At 44.3% G+C, this 19,802-nt stretch overlaps 1 protein-coding gene across 1 annotated transcript in view; it reads right to left on the bottom strand.

Moving 5' to 3' along the window:
* The window catches only part of LOC130045483 (uncharacterized), a 214,889-nt gene that overhangs the window by 92,616 nt on the left and 102,471 nt on the right, over positions 1-19,802 (bottom strand). The window contains exon 2 of the mRNA XM_056138419.1: positions 17,007-17,248. Coding sequence (XP_055994394.1) covers positions 17,007-17,224 — 218 coding nt within the window. The 5' untranslated portion in view covers positions 17,225-17,248. The remainder of the gene's footprint in view (positions 1-17,006; positions 17,249-19,802) is intronic.

The following is a 19,802-nucleotide window of genomic DNA, read 5'->3' as shown; positions in this document are numbered from 1 at the left end:
TCCTGATGTATTGGGCTTGAATGCCCTGATTGGCTAGGGCTTCAATGACCGCTTCCGTCTCAACAGGATCAAAGGCCTTCTTTAAATCAATGAACGTTAAACAGAGCGGCATCTTGAACTCCCGAGAAACCTCAATGAGCTTGGTTATCGTGTGGATATGGTCGATGGTGCTGAATCCTTTGCAGAACCCTGCTTGCTCGCATGGTTGTCCTTCATCTAGTGTTCTGCCAATCCTATTTAGGATGACTCAAGTGAACAACTTGTAGATGACAGACAATAGGCAGATCGGGCGATAGTTGCCAATGTTATGGATGTCTCCCTTCTTGAACAGTAGTACGGTCCTGCTGGTTTTCCATTGGGACGGAACCTTGCATTCAGACAGGTAGCGTGTGAAGAGCCGAGCCAGTGTATTGATGAGTACTGACAGCAGGTTCTTCAGGTGTTCAGGTCTGACCTTGTCTGGGCCAGGTGCTGTTTGTTTCTTTACCGACGAAATGGCGTGTCGGATTTCAGAAGGGAGAACGTTGGGAACGACATATCCATCCTGTGGAATTTGGTATGTCGGCAAGTGGACATGGCTATCAAAGAGATTTGAGTAGAAGTCATGGATAATCTTCTCCATTGCCGTTCTGGAGGATGTAATGGATCCATCAGGATGTCGGAGGGCAGTCATCTTGGTCTTGTAGTTGGCAAAGGACAGGCGGGCGTTACGAATACTTTCCCCGGCTTCTGCCGCATCTACCAGTACTTCTGCTCTTCTCTCTTTGAGGTCTTCCTTGATCGCATCTCTGCACTGCTTTGCGAGCTCGTACGTTAGCTTGCGGTTGCCTGAGGCATGCACCAAACCACGCTGGCGAATTAGCTCAAGAGTTTTCGAAGATAGGCGATTTTTTGTGGCTATCTCTCTCTTGGCGTTCCTCGCACATTCATGGAGGTGCTGAACCAGTCGATCGTATTCCTCGTCAGTGTTGTCAACAATGGCATCTTCCCATGTTGCCACAATAGTACCAAAGAGTTCCCAGTTGGTGGTCATTCTGGGAGTTCTCTTTTTGAACTTTGCAGCCCTTTCTCCCCGCTCTGTGAAGTAGAATTTTGTATGAAGGAGACGGTGGTCCGATCCCGTTCAAAATTTTGGGACAACAACAACATCATTCAGGCAAAGCCGTCGATTGAATATGATGTGGTCTATTTCGTTGTGGAATCGTCCACCGGGAAACTCCCATGTCCATCGCTTAGATTCTGCCTTCTGGAACTGTGAGTTACCATGAATGGTCTTGGTCGACATGATGAACTCAGACAGTCTCTCACCCTGTTTGTTCCATTCTAGGCCATGGGTCCCGATGTGAAGTTCTTCAGCTGATCTTCTTGGTCCTATCTTGGCAGTAAAATCACCCACAATGATCTTGTAGAAGGTGTGGTCTTCTTTATAGAACTTCTCTAGCTCCATGTAGAACTTCTCAATTTCTCTTTCATCATAATGAGATGTTGGTGCGTAGACAACAAAGATAGAAACTGCAGGCAGTGAGCCACATCTATTCAAGTAGTATGCAGCTGTTAGGAAATATAAAATCATGATACTTGCATATAAGTGGATGGACATGGAGATTATCATGCTAAGTGAAATGAGTCAGAAAGAGAGGGACAGACATAAAAGGTCTACACTCATTTGTGGAATATAAAGTAACAAAATACGAGTTTAACCCTAAGGACAGTAGAGATAAGGGCCAGGAGGATCACTCCACAGTTTGGAAGCTGGACCTTCGTGCTGGGGGAAAAAGGCAGTTGGGATGGAGAAGGGACCACTAAGTAAATGATGGTTGGAGGAATCACTCGGGATGGGAGATATATGCTGAAAGCAGATTAAGGATCAAACATGATGGCCTCTTAATGTCCCAAATTAGAGAGAAAGAGAGAGAGAGAGAGTAAGAAGGAATGTACCTGCCACAGAGGCAGGGGGTGGGATGGGGTGGGTGTGGCAGGAGGGACACTGGGAATAATAGTGATAGAAAATGTGCACTGGTGGAGGGATGGGGCTCGATTGTTGTATGACTGAAACATAATCATGAAAATCTGTAACCATCTCATGGTGATTCAATAAAAAATTAATAAAGTTGTATATGATGATTTATTACATTCAATATTCCACCACCAATCCCACCACCAATGCACCTTCCCACAACCATTATTTCCAATTTTCCCAACCACCACCCAAGCCTGCCCCAATAGCAGGCCCTAATTAATTTACTTTATATTGCTTGTTGTGAGTAATTCACTAAAAATGATCAAGAAAGATTGCTCAGAAGAAAGTGTGTGAAGATTGTTATATATCACCTTGGAGTCATTAAACCCTGGTATGAGATTACTAACATGTTATTATAGGTTAAGCCTTGTGTATTAATATTTTCTTAATCGAGATTGGTTGCCTTCTACTTTACATCCCATCCAATATGGTGTGCTACTCCTGGTATATCAGTGGTGTAGAGTTTGAGATGTCACTCCAGGAATTCTAAAATTTGAATAGGGTGATACAGCTGGAGTTAAATTTTTAACTGGATGATGACTTTGGGGTCTGGAGGCATATCTGCAGCTTGCTGATCTCTTTCCAGATTTATTTATGAGTCTCTGGATCATGGCCAGTTAATGAGCTTTTATGGCATCAGGAGCAGTTTGTGTGCATGACCACCATGCTAAGGGAACAACAGGGGGATTGGGGAAGGTCGCCCATCCTGGACTTCATGAAAACGTGGAGATTTTGATCACAAAACCAACATACCTGAGTTTTTCAGCAGATTCATTCCTGAATGAGTCTCATCCTGAGTCTGTGGAGTCCAGCCATAAGCATGTTGGTGATTATAGTGTGGAAGTTTTCAGCTGCTGGAGTTCTGTTTGGGTGGGTGGTGGGCTCACCCCCCAAAGGTTCCCCAGATATAAGACAGATATAAGACCCGCCTGGTGCGGGGTCTGGAGGCATCTCTCTGTGTGCACATCTTTGTGTGCATGTGTGCATAAGTATGTATGTGCATGTGTGAGAAAAAATTCACACACATAGTAAAGAATACAGCATCCTGGCCTGAGCAGTAAAAGTTCAGAACATAGTGAAGTCCTCTCTTCTCTCTTTCTGCACTAACAGATCCACATTCACTACCCAGTGCTGCCCAGCAACCAGAGTTCAATTGGGAGAAGAAGAGAGAGCTCACGTCCCCCCTCCCTTTCCACTTCACCAGGTTTTCCCAGCTTTTCCAACATTACTGAGATTACATGAGCTGTACTTCATGGCAAGTCCTGCAAGAAACCTTGGGCCTCATATCCATTGTCCCCAGATACACTTTGGGTGCTGACCCAAAGTCATTGCCATAACTGACACTACAAGCAGAAAAGAGCTACAATAGCTCCACCATTCTGGATTCTGCATAGTCCCTACATCCTCCCACTGGCAGTGTCCATACATGGCCTGGGGCATGTGAATGGGTAAAGTGCTGTGAGGGCATCCTTGCTAAAAAGAGGCTGGGTAAACAAGTATGAGCTATTTTTAGCTTCTATGCTATGTGAGGGAAACAAAACCATGGTTTCTTGTAGTCCCAGGAAATGTGTCAGTCACTGACTGTCAATGAATAGTTGAAATACTTGGAGCGGGGGGTTGGAGGGGGGGTTGCCTTTTGGGTCATACCCAGCAATGCTCAGGGGTTATTCCTGGCTCTGCACTCAAGAATTACTCCTGGTGGTGCTTGGGGGACCATATGGGATACTGGGAACCAAACCCAGGTCGACCACATGCAAAACAAATGCCCTACCTGCTGTTCTATTACTCTGGCCCCTAATAGTTGAAATACTTAACCCAGGACCTCAGTGCATGTTGAGCACAGTGCCAGAACTCCACACTGTAAAGATATTCACAACCACACTCCACTCCCTCCCCTAAAGTTTCGGATTATGTGTCCCCTAATAAAAACTACCTGTCATTACGTCCAGTCTTTCACTCTTCTACACAAGAAGTCAAGTAGTAGACAAATCTCTGCTGAATGCTGACAACTGAAAGGAGGCTATTATGGAGTCCTTCATGTCCAAGGGAAATTCCAGGAGCCGTCCAAAGGGTGCTGAAGCAGCTGAGAGATTGACCTTGGAGAGACTAGGGTCAGCAAGATGGCTTTTGACAGAGGTAAATACTCTTCAGTAAATAACCCCAGCAACTCCAAGATCAACAATGATTGAAGAATTCCTTACCTTTGAGCATGCATCACACACTTTCTGCTTGTTCGATTTCACCCAACCCTCTGCCAAACCAAAAGCAATCTTTGAAATAAATGTTATTAGTTTCTGAGAGGTTTACTGGCATTCCTAAGGGACTAAATTTAGAAACAGGAGACCTGAGACTAGACTAGACCTGGCTTTTCTGACTATGAATCGAGTTGTTTTTTTTTTTCACATTCTAGGATCTCTTGGCAGACTTTTCCCAGGGTAAAAATAATTTAAGAGGTATTAGTGAATAAGGGAATAAAAAAACTGGTGATACAATCCATACTTTAGGAAGGAAGAGAGGGGGTGGGAGAGAGAGAGAGACAGAGAGAGAAAGACAGAGATCTCCTTCTCTGAATGCATCCCAATCTTAATGGTTTGATTTAACTCCACATATTTTCAAATGGGTTCTGATTCCAAAACATTTACAGTTCTCCAGAAGTATCACATATAATTATTTCCATTTTGTCTCAAAATTTGTAAAACTTAGGGGATGTACAACAACTATGGAAGGAATACAGAAATCAAGGTGGTGTGTGGGGGGTGGGGGGGGAGCCCAATCTGCAAAACCAGTGTGAACCTTTTTAGCTGCAGCAATGGGGAAAGTGTGTCTCTGAGCTTCATGATTAAAGCAACTACAAATTAGTTTCTGCAAAGGTCTTTCTCCTTAAATTGAAAAGCACCGTGTAATGGAATTTCATAGACGCTGCTTTGGAAATGACTTCATACCTCACTCTGTTCGGAGCTGAAAGATGGCCACATGCTGTGCATCCTAAGAAGCAGAGGCTCCGATGGGGACGGAACTTCCTACCACAGTGCATTAGAGGCTCCAGGGCAACTCACCCCATCCCAGCCCCCAGGAAAGGAATGACCTGAGCCCTGGAGGCCCAGCTACCTAATTAATGTTCATCTCCTTTCAGGCTATTTACCTGCAAACCAGAATTTCACAACTTTTTTTTTCTACAATAGTCTCCTTCAGACCTTGTTCCTTGCTGTTTTCCTTGCCCACCCCCAGCTCCCACCCTCTCTCCTACTGGTCTCACCCCTAGTCTCATGCCCTGGGCCCCATTTTATGAGATAGTAACTTGAGGCCCTCTTAAAACATCCTGGCTCCCAGAACATGCTTGCTACCTACCCATCACCCAGGCACACACATATTAAATGAAAGACTCTGGAAGACTTGAGGATTGCTTTCCATTTTTCAAAGTGGGGGGGTGGTGGTGGTCTGGGGGTGTCTGTCTAATAACATTTCCAGAAGAAATAATGACATTCTAGCAAAGATATTCTGAAGCCACAATGTTTTCACGGAATGCCTTAGCTTTCTCAAAGGGCCCATCTCAAGAATAGCAGAGTCCTATTTCAAAACTGTCTGCAGCATTACATGAATCAAACAGGTCAGCCCTGACTGGTATTTCCAGACAGTCCCAATAGTTCATTCATTCAGGCAAGAAACATGCACAAGCATTTGGATGTGCGGGGCCGGGGCCTGCCCTGTTGGCAGTACAGAGGTACCCAGACTTCTGAGGGCATCCAGAACACACCCCCGAGGAAGCAAGCTTGTAGCTGAGAACCCTGCTAAGGAAAGGTGAACCTAGAGGGCTGGTGCAATGCCCTCTAGGTCAGGGTGGGGTCTGCTGAGTCCTGGCTCTGCTAACCAAGGGAGTCTCCAGAGGAGGCTGAGAAGAGGTCCCTGCAGGGCTTTACCCTCTTTACCAGAAAAGTGAATTGTATTCTGTAGAAAGTTGTAAGTCAGTGAACATGAAAAGGTTCTCTGGTATGATGAGGAAATGTCTCTCTGGCTGCAACATGGAGTCTTATAAGAGGGGGTGCGGGCTATGAGCTGTTTGCTCTGAACCCCATAAGGCAGTTCAGTGCCATAAGGCAGTTCAGTCTTTCCCGTCTTAACAGTGGTCTGAATCAACCTCAGACACAAGGTCTCAGTCAACCCAGAAAAGCAGAACATGTGTCTCCTACCTCAAACTGTTTCCCACTCCAGATTTATCTCAGAGCATAATGTTTAAGATGTTTATGAGATGATGCTGTTACCCACAGAGTATGTCCCTTCAAATTTCTGGAAAAGTAGCCATGAGCACAGATAACACTCACAATCATTGATCATCCATCAATAATCCCCCCCCCCGCCCCCCTCACATACACATGCATGTCACGGTGGTTTTTAATTTTGTTGTTGTTGTTGTTGTTTTAATGATGTTTTGGTGTGACTTCCAGCAGTGCTCAAGACTGGCTCTGGTTCTGTGCTCCAGGTTTTGTGCTCTTAGTTCTGTGCTCCAGGGTCACCCTGGTGGCACTCATGGGACCATATTGGGTGAGAAGATCGAAATTAGGGTTAGGTGGGAGCAAAGCAAGTACCTTAACCCCTGTGCTAACTCTCAGCCCAGTGAGGTAGTGTTATAAGAAACACACGTTCACTGTATTAACTCCCTGAGAATTGGTATTAATTAAGCACAGTGGCTACTCTATTCTGTCTCTGACAGGAGAGCTACTAGAAGCTAGTCTGTCTATGAAGGACACAGAGTCACAGCCCCTGGCAGGTCTAAGGAAGTTTCTGGGATCAAGAAGTGAAGGGCAGCTGATGACTGTCCTATCCTGAGTCAGGAAATTGCCACAGGGGTAAGGTCAACAGTTCAGTGGAACCTTCACACTTTTTCACTCCGAACGACCAGAGGCAGGGCCTTGGGAAACCACTCTTAGCAACTTACCCAGAATCCAGCAGGAATCCCCCCACCTTCTGTCAAGGAAATGCAGAGCAGCCTGAGGGTGTGTGTGTGTGTGTGTGTGTGTGTGTGTGTGTGTTGGGACTGGCTGATGATAACCAGCAAAGTCCGTTTAGTGTATGGTCTGGTCTTGCTCTGACTAATAAGATGATTGGTTGAATATATCCTCTTTATGGTTGTTCATTATATCACCCTAACATAAAGTAATTTAATTTCAGTGGAATAATTAGGGTCTTTCTAATTTAACTGATAGTCAGAATGAAATGAGATTCTCTGAGGGAGATTTGTGTATCAGGAGACTGGTGACCTCCGGCCCCAATCTTCACACAATGGATTAATCTGACAGCCTGACTTCCCAGGCATAAGGCATCCGTCCATTTCCCAGCCGGTGCGTTAGAGCACACACCCGCAAATGAGATTACTTTATTTATAATGAGATTTCCTTGGGCTCAAGGAGACAGATCATAATATTTTCACCGAGGCCTTCAGACTGACAGAGCATCCATACGTTAATGGGTGCCTGAGAGGCGAACACGCGGAAGAGGGAGCGGGACCCAACTGGGGCTCAAAAATGCTCCTGGGAAGGAGAGGAGACCCAGTTCTGGAAAATGCCGAGGGTTGAAGGTTGCTCACGCCAGGCCTCTGAGCAAGCAGGGCAGCTGAGAGCCGTCACTCTGCGCCCCACTCCCCTGAACATGTCCCAGTGGTGGACCTATTCTCTTGCTTCCCAGTCCCCTGAATCACCAGGATACTGCTGGCTCCTGGGAAGTTGGTACTGAAAACCCTTCCGCTTATAGGCATCTTTCCCTGCAAGTGCGATTAGTGCTCAGACCCAGAACTAAGTCACTCTGTTCCAAGCCCTTTACATTCTGGTAAATTCCTTTACATCCCATTTGGATTTTGAGAAAAAAGGCAGTATTTTCTGGGGAAAATTCATGTTTTTCTTGATCCAGTCATGAAAATTACGCAGCTTATCTTATTCCCCTGGTTCTCTTGGGTGCTAGGAAGTTCAGAGAGCAATGTCACACCTGTTTGCCTCATTCCTTCTTGCTTTCTATTCTTCTTTTTTCATTTATAGTGAAATATTTCTTTTCTACTCTGCTGTTGAGTTGTTCAAGTTATTATATATTTTGCATATTAGCCCCTTTTCGATATTTTATTTGCAAATATCTCCACCCACTCAGCCTTTTTCAGAAATATTTTAGTTTACCATGGTGCCATTTGTTTCTGTTTTCCTTGCCCTATAAAACTATAGTGTTAAAATTTATGGTGAATTGAGGCAGAGTCTTCTGCCCCCGCACCTGGCTGTCTTCACCAAGGCCCCTCGGAAAGGGGCAAGTTGAGTTTTCCTCCCCATCCCAAGCAGAGCCCTGGCAGCCGAAGACCTCCAGAACCCAGCCACAGCCATGCTCAAGGCCACTCTCCACATGCTCCAATGAGCCTCATGCATAAAGGAACCAGCAGAGGAACCCAGGTGTGCAGGACCTGGGGCTGAGATCTCCAAGCCTGCTCATATCAGGACTGGGCCTCCTCTATCTAGATCCCCCATTTTCCAGTAGCTAGGCAGTCACACCCTAGCTGCACACAAACTGCCCCCCACCCCGACCCCGGTGGCACGGCAAACTACTGAGAGTATCTCGCCCGCACGAAAAAACCTGGCAAGCTACCCATGAAGTATTCAATATGCCAAACACAGTAACAACAAGTCTCACAATGGAGACATTACTGGGCCCACTTGAGCACATTGATGAACAACAGGAGGACAGTGCTACAGTGCTACTATATACCTGAGAATTTCTAAACATTTTAAAATAAGCCAAGATATAAGTACTGACTCGCAAAGGGCACTATTAAAAATCCTTTGGTATTTTCTAAGCACCTATTAATAACTAACATCTGCTGATCTCATGACTTGAGCCAGTTTTTTTAAAGCACTTTGAACCTCACAAGCTCCTCTAAGTACCATTATTCTCTGCATTTTCTGACAGAGGGTAGCAGGGATGGAGATGCCAAAGCGTTTGCCTACAATTATACATCGAGTGAAAAGTTGAACCAGCATTCAAACCTGGGTAATCTGGCACCAGTGGCTGCCCTCTACCTACTGCTTCTCAGCATCTGCAATTGACTGTGCTGGCACTGAAAGTGGATGTCACAGGCACTGGAAGCTTCCGCCAGCTTCCTCACTGAACTCCCTCTTCCTCTCTGGCTATGGCAACACTAGTAGGCAGTGCTCAGGGTGACCTAACAGAACCTCACCACCAGCACCGCCTGGAATGTCTCTCACTTTCTGTTTGGGGCTGCCTCTACCTGAACCTTTGTAGGTGGCGGGGGTGGGGGGGTGGGGGGGTGGGAGGTAGGGGTCACTGTTTTATTTTCAAGAACTCCAACACACATGTGCTTGGAAGACAAAGAGAGCAAACACCTCCTGGAGTAACCCTTGCTCCAAGAGGGCTGGCGCAGGTAAATGCTTCCTGTTTCTGCCCTGTAGGCAGATAATTCCGAGGCTCACTCTCTCCAACTCCTCAGGGATATCCAGTTGAATTCAGCTGCTCACGCCTTTGATCAACTCAATAACACTGAACTGACCTTCCTTCTTCTAGTTCATTCCTCCCTGGTCTGCATTCTTGGTCCTTGGTATCAATTAAAAAAAAAAAACTACCCAGAGGCAAGAACTACTCTCAGCTCTGCATTAGGGGCAACCAATGACTTAAGAGGGAAATTTTAGTAACAATGTATTAAAAACCAGTGGCTAAGCATGCAGAGAAGTGACTCGGCTCTATAAGAGGAAAGAAAAAGCAGAGAACCAGGATATAGTTTGATCAGCATACAGAAATGTGGTCATTTACATGAGGTCTAAGGTGCTGTCCTGCTTACAGAAGCAGAGCTGAGTAGCCATCACAGAGACCTATGGCCTCCTGCACACCTAAAATATGTGATACCTGTTAACTGAAATAAATAGTGGATCTCAGATGCAGAAAATCCCAGATCTTTTCAGGATTTTCACTGGGCACATATTCTATTTGAAAGGTAGGAAACAGGGTAGCCAGATGTGGAAGTACAGGAGCCAGGCATCCTCAGATGAGGCTGCAGTTGGATTAAGACTCAGCATTCAGGGTGCTGATGGAGGAAAGAAAGCAACTATGAGTGAAGGTTAGGAAGGAGGCAGTGGGCAAATTCTGTTACCGGCTCTGTTGCTAAGCCATGCCCTTTGTTTTAGTTTATTTCCAGAGCATTGGATACCACAACCAAAAATTTCCCAAGAGCCTTGGACTAAACCATCTCCTGAAGAGAATTAAAGTGAACTTGGTGATGTCCTTGTTTTTCTGATGAACGGTGGAACGTAACCCACTTGTAATGTACCCCTCTTTGCACCTGGCATTCCTGGCACGTAAGACCCTTTGCCCTCTTCTGTAGCAACCCATGAGATATGCCTGCTTTGACTGCCTGCTGGGGAGAAACTCACTGGGCTGCCCGTCACCATTACAGAAGGTCAAACCGCACTCAGACCCCACTTGGTGCTCTGACATCACATCCCCCTGCCTTGCTCGTGTTTCAGGTACATGGAACAATGACATGCAACAAGAACCTTCACATAGAGCCACGATGGATTAATCAGCCCTGGAAATGGCTGAGTTCCTGGGCAGCCATTGGGTAAACTAGCATGCTCTAGTGCAAACGATCTCATCTAATTCTTTGAAGGCACATTCAGAGTGGACAGACACGCTGTGCCAACTCTCAGTCTCTGTGAATAAGTAAATTAAGATATGTCCTGCCCAGGGGCTCACAGTCTAAAGGGAAGGAAGAAACATGAGTTATTTTCCTGGCAAGGAAAGGAGTATAACACATACCCTTCCCCCATTGTGGGAGTGCAGTCCCTAGAAAGCAAGAATGAGATGACACTAAAAAATTAGCAAACACCTTAACCAATCTTTACTGATGAATAAGGAATAAATGATAGCTACCACATCAACTGGCAGCCTGCAACTGAAAACATAAGATATAGTTTCACAGCTCAAAACTTTCTATTCCCTTCAGATCCTCCAGTTTCCCCTGAAAACACCCATATAAATTTTTGACTGGTCTAGAGAACCAGCTCTGAATCAGTGGTACAAAGGCAAGTTTCCATCCCAAAAGGACAGAATTTGGTGACACAATTTAGTGACATATGACGCCAAGTAGCTGGCATTCAGACATCAACCTCAACTGTTTTGTATTGTATAGTCCAGGCTAAAAGTAGAAATAGAAACACCAACATCAATTTTCATTTTCAAAAAGGAAGGGGAAAAGTAACCTTTATTGAATTTGGACATTTACTCCAGCCCTGTGTGAACAGTTTCCTGTGCATTCTCTCAAGTAACCCTTCAAACAATCCACTAAGGCAAAGTCTAGTAGTGCAACTGTCTCCTGTTATAAGGCAGCAATACAGTCTTTTTTAGGGGGGAAGGTGTTTTTAGGGGAACCATTTATGGCTGTGCTCAGGGCTTACTTTTGGCTCTGTGCTCAGGGATCACTCCTGGTGGGAGTCAAGAGACCATATGGGGTAACAGGGTTAGAACCTGGGTTGAAAAGCATGTAAAACAAGTGCTTTAACTCTGTACTATCTCTCCCAGAGTCTTAAATGAAGAACTGACCTCCCACCCTCCACGGAGAAAGTAAGGGTCACCTGACCCTATTTCCAGTAACTCTACCAATGGTGTCCCCTTGCTGGCCAGTCCCCAACTATTGCCCCAAACATCTTTTATCAGCAGTTTGGCCCTGCCTCGGATTCAGAACAAGTCCCTTCGTTGTGATAAGCAGGGCTCGCGATCTCTGACAGCTGTTCCCTGCTCTTCATCATCATCTGAAACAATCAGTAAGCATTAGAGAGTACTTTTCCCTTTACAAAGGTGATAATTAGATAACAAGCTGAGATTAAAGTAATTACAGTTAGACAGCTGGCGAGGCAGCACAGTCATGTTGAAATATTGTTGGTGCTTCAGCATCTGGTTCTAATAACAGCATAGGCTAAAGGATTTTACATTAATTACAGAACATAATTTAATATAAACATATTTAATTACAATTGATGAGCGATAAACTGTTCAAGAATGACTTAACCCCTTCCACAAGTCAAAGGGAGAGGAACTTGGGGCAGGCTGCGGCCTCTTGTGTTGCCTTTCTCACCCTGCCAACATCGACCCCCCCCCCTCGGAAACTGGAGATTCCTCAGCTCCTGGAGGACATCCCCTCCAAGAAGGAATGTTCTAGATAAGGATGTATCAAGATCCAAGTGTCCAGTTCAGGCTAACCTGGAGTGCTTAACTACAGGGTCTCCCACAGGTGAAACAAGACTGCCTCTAGCCCTTTCCTTATATCTTTTCAGGGTGCAGGCTTGTCTTCTAACAGATAACGAATAAGCTACTAAGCAATTCTGAGATTTCTCATAATAAATATAATGGTAAACTTACTTGGGAGGTGATGACTGGGATCCTGCCCACATAGGAGAGTATTGTCATAATTCTGGAATCCAGACGTTAATATTTGCACATGTGTATGTGAAACAGGTCACTCCCTATTCAAACCCTCTTGAGATGGCCCAAAAATGACAGATGCAGATGCAGAATCAGGGTGAAACCACTCTTAGTAAATGAGAAAAGGAGACAGAGAGATAATACAGCAGATAAAGCAGTTGCCTTGCATGCAACTGACCAGGGATCAACCCCTTTGCACCCCACATGACCCCCAAGTCCACCAGGAATGATCCCAGAGCCAGAAGTAAGCCCTGAGCAAAGCTGGGTGTAGCCACCAAACAAACATATAAACCAAAAAATTAGGACCATACAGACACACTCCTATTACATAAAGAACTCAATCCTTATCATCTGCAGCTGCCACCATAAATGGTGGCATTTATTCAAAAGCTGTGAAAAGCATGTTTTGAGCTGCAAGTCTGTGCTCCCCCCAATTTGCCCCCCCTCCTCACACACACAAATTCATATGCTAAACCCCTAATCCCCAGTGTGATGGTGCCTTCAGCAAATTTAGAAAGGTCATGAAATTGGATCCCTGGTGGTATCACTATAAAAAGAGAAAGCCAAGAAAGTGCACTCTCTCAGATAGGAAGGCGAGGAAGAGGCATTCCCCCAAACTTGGAGGAAGGCTTGAACCCAAGCTGGACCACTCTGAATCCAACCCTGAACCTCCCAGTCACCAGAACAAGGAGATGCATGGTGTCATTGTTTCTGTCACCCACTTTGTGTCATTCTGCCACCGCAGTTTAAACCGACTAGCCACAACACTAGGTCTCAAGTGCACTGAAATCATTCTTCAGTCAACCCCAAAAAGTTACAAGTTGATCAGAGAGAGAGAGAGAGAGAGAGAGAGAGAGAGATGCCCTGGAGTGGGTTGGAAAATTCACTGTCAAGTTTCCCTTATGTGACAAATGATGAGAAATTACAAATAGCCTCAAATACTGTTTTTACCTCCTGCTGTGGATTTCAAAGTATAAAGCACACATTCTCCTAAAAGCTCAAATGAGTGCTGAAAAAGACGGTTTATTATTCATAAGTAAGCAAGTGTGAGCGACTTTCAGGGAACGACTGACAGGCACACACAAAGCAAAATTAGTGTGAAGATTCAGGACCACATAGCACCCAAGAGAGCACCAGGCACTCTTAATGTGAGAGGTGTCGTATACATTATCCTTTCAGAAAAAATAAAGAAATTTCAATTCCCTAACACGGCAAATCTGCAATGTGAGCAAGAACGATAAGGTACTTTCTGTAGATTAAGCACTCATAATGGAAGCACGGAAAGGACAGCAAGGGAAAGTAGTCAATAAAGCATTTGTTATTTTAAAAGTTACTGTTCTGTCATCAACAGCAAATACTTTTGTGTGTCAAAAGACACAAGCAAGAAAGGCGGGGGGTGGGTTATTACAAAAGAATTTGTAAATCATATATAGGATAAGGGTCTAGTATTCAGAATATAGTAGCAACTTTGCAACCTACAATAAAATAAAAATAACCAAACTGAAAAGTGGGAAAGGTATCTGAATGGATAGTTCACCCAAAAAGCAACACCAAATACCGGCAAGCACATGCAAAGATGCCACATGGCTATATCATTAGGGAAATGCAAATCAAAGCCAAAATGGTACCACTTGACACACAACTGAATGGCTCAAGTCAAAGAGATAAATAATTACAAGTGCTGGGGAGGATAACAAGAAACTGAAACCCTCATCCACTGCTGGCAGGGATATAAATGGCATAGTTAGTCATTGTAGAAAAGGGTTTGGTCATTCCAATTCCATTCTTGGTATATACCTCCCAAAGAATTGAAAATATGCCACACAAAAACTTGTACACAGCTATTCATAGAGGAATTATTCATAATAAGCCAAAAAGTGGAAACAACCCAAATGCCCATTAACTGATGAATGAGTAAACAAAGTATATCATATCCTTACAACAATATTATTTGGCCATAAAACAAGAATAAAATGCTTCAAAAGGATGAGCCTTGAAAACCTCATATTATGTGAAAGAAATTAGTTGAAAGGGACCATCTATCACAGGATACCATTTGGATGAAATGTCAGGAACAGATGAAACTATCGAGGCAGGAAGTAGATGGGTGGCTACCGGGGATGGGAGAAGGGAGACCAAGAGGTAACTGCCATCAAGAACAGGATTTGGGGAGAGTGATAAAACATTATGGAATTAGATAGTGGTGAAGCTACCAATCACTAGTGTTCTGGAGCGATAGCACAGCGGTAGGGCGTTCGCCTTACACGCGGCCAACATGGCCGACCCAAGTTCGATTCCTCCGCCCCTCTCAGAGAGCCTGGCAAGCTACCGAGAGTATTCGATATGCCAAACACAGTAACAACAAAGTCTCCAATGGAGACGTTACTGGGCCCGCTCGAGCAAATTGACGATCAACGGGAGGGCCTTTACCTGTACCTTTACCTTTTAAACTAAAAAAACAATGGCCTGTGCAATTTAAAGTGCTTTAAAAATGTAGGTTCTTGGGTCAGAAAGCTAGTACAGCTGGTCGGGCACTAGCCTTCCATCAGCCAACTAGGGTTTAATCCCCAGCACTTTATTTTTTTATATTTTTTAAAAAAATTTCATTAGTGAAACACCATGAGGTACAGTTGTAGACTTACAAATTTTTGTGCTTAGGTTTCAGTTATACAGTGATCCAGTACCCATCCGTCCACCAGTGCCCATTCTCCATCATTTACATTTTTTAAAAAATTTTTGTCAGTGAAACACCATGAGGTACAGTTGTAGATTTACAAATTTTTGTGCTTGGGTTTCAATTGTACAATGATCAAACACCCATCCCTCCACCAGTGCCCATTATCCACCTCCACGGGTCCCAGTATCCCTCCCCCCCCCCCCCCCCCGCCATTCCCCCGTCCCACCCTGCCTCTGTGGAAGGGTATTCCCTCTTGTTCGCTCTCTCCTATTGGGTGTTGTGGTTTGCAAAAGAGGCACTGAGTGGCAATCATGTTTGGTCTATAGTCTACTTTCAGCATGTTTCTCCCATCCTGGGAGGATCCTCCCAACACCCTTTATTTGGTGCTCCTTTCTCTATCTGAGCTCCCTTTTTCCCTAGAGTGTGTGGCTGGCCTCCAAGCCATGGAGCAAAACTCCTGGTACTAATCTCGGCCACTCTTGTAATCCCCAGCACTTTAAATGGTTGCCAGAGTCACGCCAGGAGTGATCCCTGAATGCAGAGGTAGTAGGAATAAGCCCTGAGCACCAATGAGTATGGTCCCCCATACCAAAAAGAAATTAAAACCAAACAAATAAAATAGCATGTTTTACATTACATGAATTTTCTCATTTTTTTCTCAAGTGCTAGTCTGGATCTGAAGCTTTTTCCCCAGGGCAGCCTGGGCAGCTGTGAAAAGCACTGATTTTCAATTGCTGGGCTGGTTCACAGGTGCAAAATGGTTGCGGACCACCGGTATCAACTGTATAGCTTAGAGTCTCCTCAACCAGGAGATAAGGGAGTGACTGAAGGATGCTAATAGAAGGGGTTTGGATTCGCCACACTTCTGGCCTGATGACAGATGGGGCTCTGATGGAAATGCTGACTGTTGACAGGGACCCAAGCGATATGAGTAATGCACAGACACTCCATGCTACTCTATCACCCAGTTGTACTGGGATTAAATGAGAAAGTCTGAGTATGAATGCCTCAGTGTTAGACAAAGACAGAGCTCCAAATATGCGTGAGTTATTTTTACAGGGACAATCTTAAAGTTAGACAATTTTATCAAAATGGTACGGCAAATGGATGATGGAGCTGGGATTTATGTAGATCTTTCCAAATGATACAATCCTTTACATAGACAATTATAATAGCCAAATATAGAGTAAGTAGTTTTGAGCAGCTATGACCTCAAGGTACTGAGGAGGTCATAATAAACACTGTCAGCCCCAGTGGCAGTACAGCAGGTAGGGCACTTGCCTTGCACTCAGTTACTCCAGGTTTGATCCCAGGTACCACATACAGAATTCTGGGCCCCAGCAGGAGTGACTGTGAGCACAGAGCCAGGAGAATGCTCTAAGCACCACTGGATATGGCCTCAAAAAAAAAAAAAGCAAAAACAAAACAGAACAAAAAATCCTTCACCTTGCTTCTGTCTTTCCCTTGGTCAGAGAAGCAATTTGAAGGCCAATGTGAGAGTTGGCTCAGAGTCCGAATAGAAAGACGCTTTGCTGCAGGGTGCTTGAGTTCACAGCCTACACATTTGCTGACCATTGAATGCAAAGAACTAAGTTACACAAACTTCTGAGGCTACTGAAGCTTCTAAGGCTACTGGAGTAAAGCAAAGCTTTCCTCACTCTCATCTCAGTCTTCCTGTTCTCCTTGGGAACAATCTTTCTTAAAAGCTTTCTTAAACAAAGCTACATGGATAGAGGAAAATGGTGGGATTCGTCCCAGCATGCCCAGCATCAACTTCACCACCAGCCTCCCCCACACACCCTCAACCAGAGGGTTGATGTGCAGATGTGGGACCGCAGAACCCCAGCTTACCTGATCAGGTAGTGGTTGATGATAGTATCATAGTAGCTGTAGTACACAACATTGTTCACATGGCAATACTGGTCATTGTCCTGCCATCTTGTCTGGATGGGCAAAAAGTATCCATAGGCTTCCAGGTGACGGTGATAATCTTCACTGCCCTGTTTCATTGCTGATGTGGCCAAGGAACGGCCATTCCGAGGAAGCAGCTTCAAAACCCAAGAGGCCATCGTTGGATCTGTGGGTGAGGGGTCCTTTAAGAAAAAAAGTCACAGAGGATAAGATGTCTTCCAAACTTTTTATTTTATTTTTACAAAAGAGATTACATTAAATTCGGACATTGGTTTCAGAAGGAAGTTAACTCTTTTCCCTAAACAATAATATTCCTTTTTAATCCTTATAATCTGGATTTAGAAAGCCTGTTTACTTTACCAATGAGACTTTGGCCAAGCAATGGAAACAAGTGAAGCTGCTATTTGGATGTAATTCATGGGAGTTTGAAGCATGTGTAGATGGCGGTTTGCTGCTTCACAGGTTAGTTTCGAGGAGGCAGTTTGATGAAATCCAAAATACTACTGGGGGAATAAAAAGAGAACTCAGACAACCAAAATGAAATATGTTTGGCTGAAAATATTAGCAACTAGGCTATATATTTATTTTTAAACATGTACTTATTCTCTCCTGGGACAAAAGTGATGCCTCATGGAAACAAATTTTTATATAAATTAAACTAAATAAGGGGTCAGAGAGATGTCTCAGAAGGCTGAAGCAAAGGCTGATTGGAAGTCCCTGATTTAATCTTAACACAGGAATGTTCCCTGAGTGTTCCCTCAACAACACCAGGTTGGCACTCCCATGAGACATTTAGATAAATTAAGAAAACCAACAATACAACAATACCAGCTCCATGCACTTTTTCAGTCACATTTAAATATCTGTGGAAACATTCTTACATTGGACCATATTGCACATGCTATTTTGTAATCTCACGTGTGGATCATTATTATTTCAAATATTTCTCTACATCATTTGCAATGTTGAATTGCATTATTTGAAATACTACAATTTGTCAAAATTTCTTTTGCTGCAAATTGAAGATTTGAAGGCTGGGTTGGCAACACCCCCAGTATTCTCAGGAGTTACTCCCAAATCAGTGCTCAGAAGTGGCTCTGGGGATGCTTGGGGAACATTCCATGCTGGAGATCACACCTGGAGCTCCCCCATGCAAAGCACTGCTCCAGCACTTTAAGCCATCTCCCCAGCCCTGGATTTTGTGACTGGAACCAGAGCTCTCTGTAAGTAAATATTCACACACATCCAAGATTATCTCTTCAGGATAAAAACCTAGAAGCAGAATTATTAGACCCCTGGGCAAATGAATTCTGATATAAATTAATGCCCGCTGGAAAGGTGGTACCAATTTATACCTTCCCCAGCAGTGCTAAACAGGCCAATTTTCTTGTCAATTTTTAAATGCTTTGACAATCTGACTGTGTTCTCTCATTTCCATACAAAGTTAATGAAATGTGCTAAATGGAAAGATGACTGCTTCTACTAGCTATGATAGTATAGATAACCATGCTTTTTAAAAAATATTATTGAATCACCATGGATTACAAATTTACTAGGTTATTCAGGATTGCGTTCCAGGCGTACTATGTTCCAACAACAATCACTTCATCACTTCCCGCCACCAAGGTCCCCAACTCCTACCCACATCCTGCCCCTTTGGCCCCCAGACTCCCTCTATGGCAGACACTTATTCTGTGTTTGTACATTTCCTTCTGACTTCACTCAGATCCACCCATGTAGCAGCAAACTGCATAACTTATCTTTTCTTACAGCCAAGTAGTATTCCATTCTGTAAAGGTACCATAGTTTCTTTACCCAGTCATGTGTCTCTGGGTACTTTTGAGAACAATGATGAAAGAAAATGCCCAAATGCACACCAAGACTGAGGTCTTGTGTGAGGAGGCAATGAAGTGTGGCAGGATATACAGGCTGCAGCTCTGAGGATGGAGAACTCGCTGTACTGCAGTGAGCCTCACCCTAGACCCTGCCTTCTCTCCCCAGGATTTCTGCGAACTCACCGCTAGAGAAAGCAAGGATGAAGAGATGGCAGCAGCCCAGAGCTCAGAGGTTGCTGTGTTCATGCTGGGCTGGGAAAATGTACCACAAAGGAAAGGACAACAAAGACCAAACCGCAGAATACAAACACTCACGGATCTCCACGCATCTGCTGATTTCTGAGCCTCACCCACTCAGTTGAGAGACCAGCAGAAAGCTGTTCTCAGGCTAACGCTCTAAAGAGAACAAAGGCATCTATCTCCTCCTGATGAGGAAATAAAACTTAGCTTTCTGGGCAGAAGAAAAGGTGTTCAACCACTTTCCATTTCGACCGAAGACATGTTAGTTACTCCTTTAGAGGGAGGGCAATTTAAATTCACCTAGTGATCTAACCACATGGGCTGATATTTTAGAGTTGGATAGGGGTGGGCTAGTATGTAGATGTAAGGGATATTACTAGAATAGCTGACAAAATTCAAACTTAACTGAACATAATAGCATTGTGTAAATATGAGGTTTCCAAATTTTGATAACTGTATTCTGGTTATGTAAAAAAAAAAATCCTTGTTTTTAAGAAGCACTGCACTGTCCTGTTGTTCATCGATTTTGTTTGAGCAGGCCCAGTAACGTCTCCATTGTGAGACTTGTTGTCACTGTGTTTGGCATATCGAATATGTCATGGGGAGCTTGCCAGGCTTTGCTATGAGGGCAAGATACTCTTTGTAGCTTGCCAGGCACTCC

Source organism: Sorex fumeus, unplaced genomic scaffold (assembly GCF_029834395.1).
Source record: "Sorex fumeus unplaced genomic scaffold, SorFum_2.1 ptg000007l, whole genome shotgun sequence".
NCBI classification, from domain to species: domain Eukaryota; kingdom Metazoa; phylum Chordata; class Mammalia; order Eulipotyphla; family Soricidae; genus Sorex; species Sorex fumeus.
The sequence above is the reverse complement of the archived record's forward strand: the minus strand, read 5'-3'. Positions and strand labels throughout refer to the sequence as shown.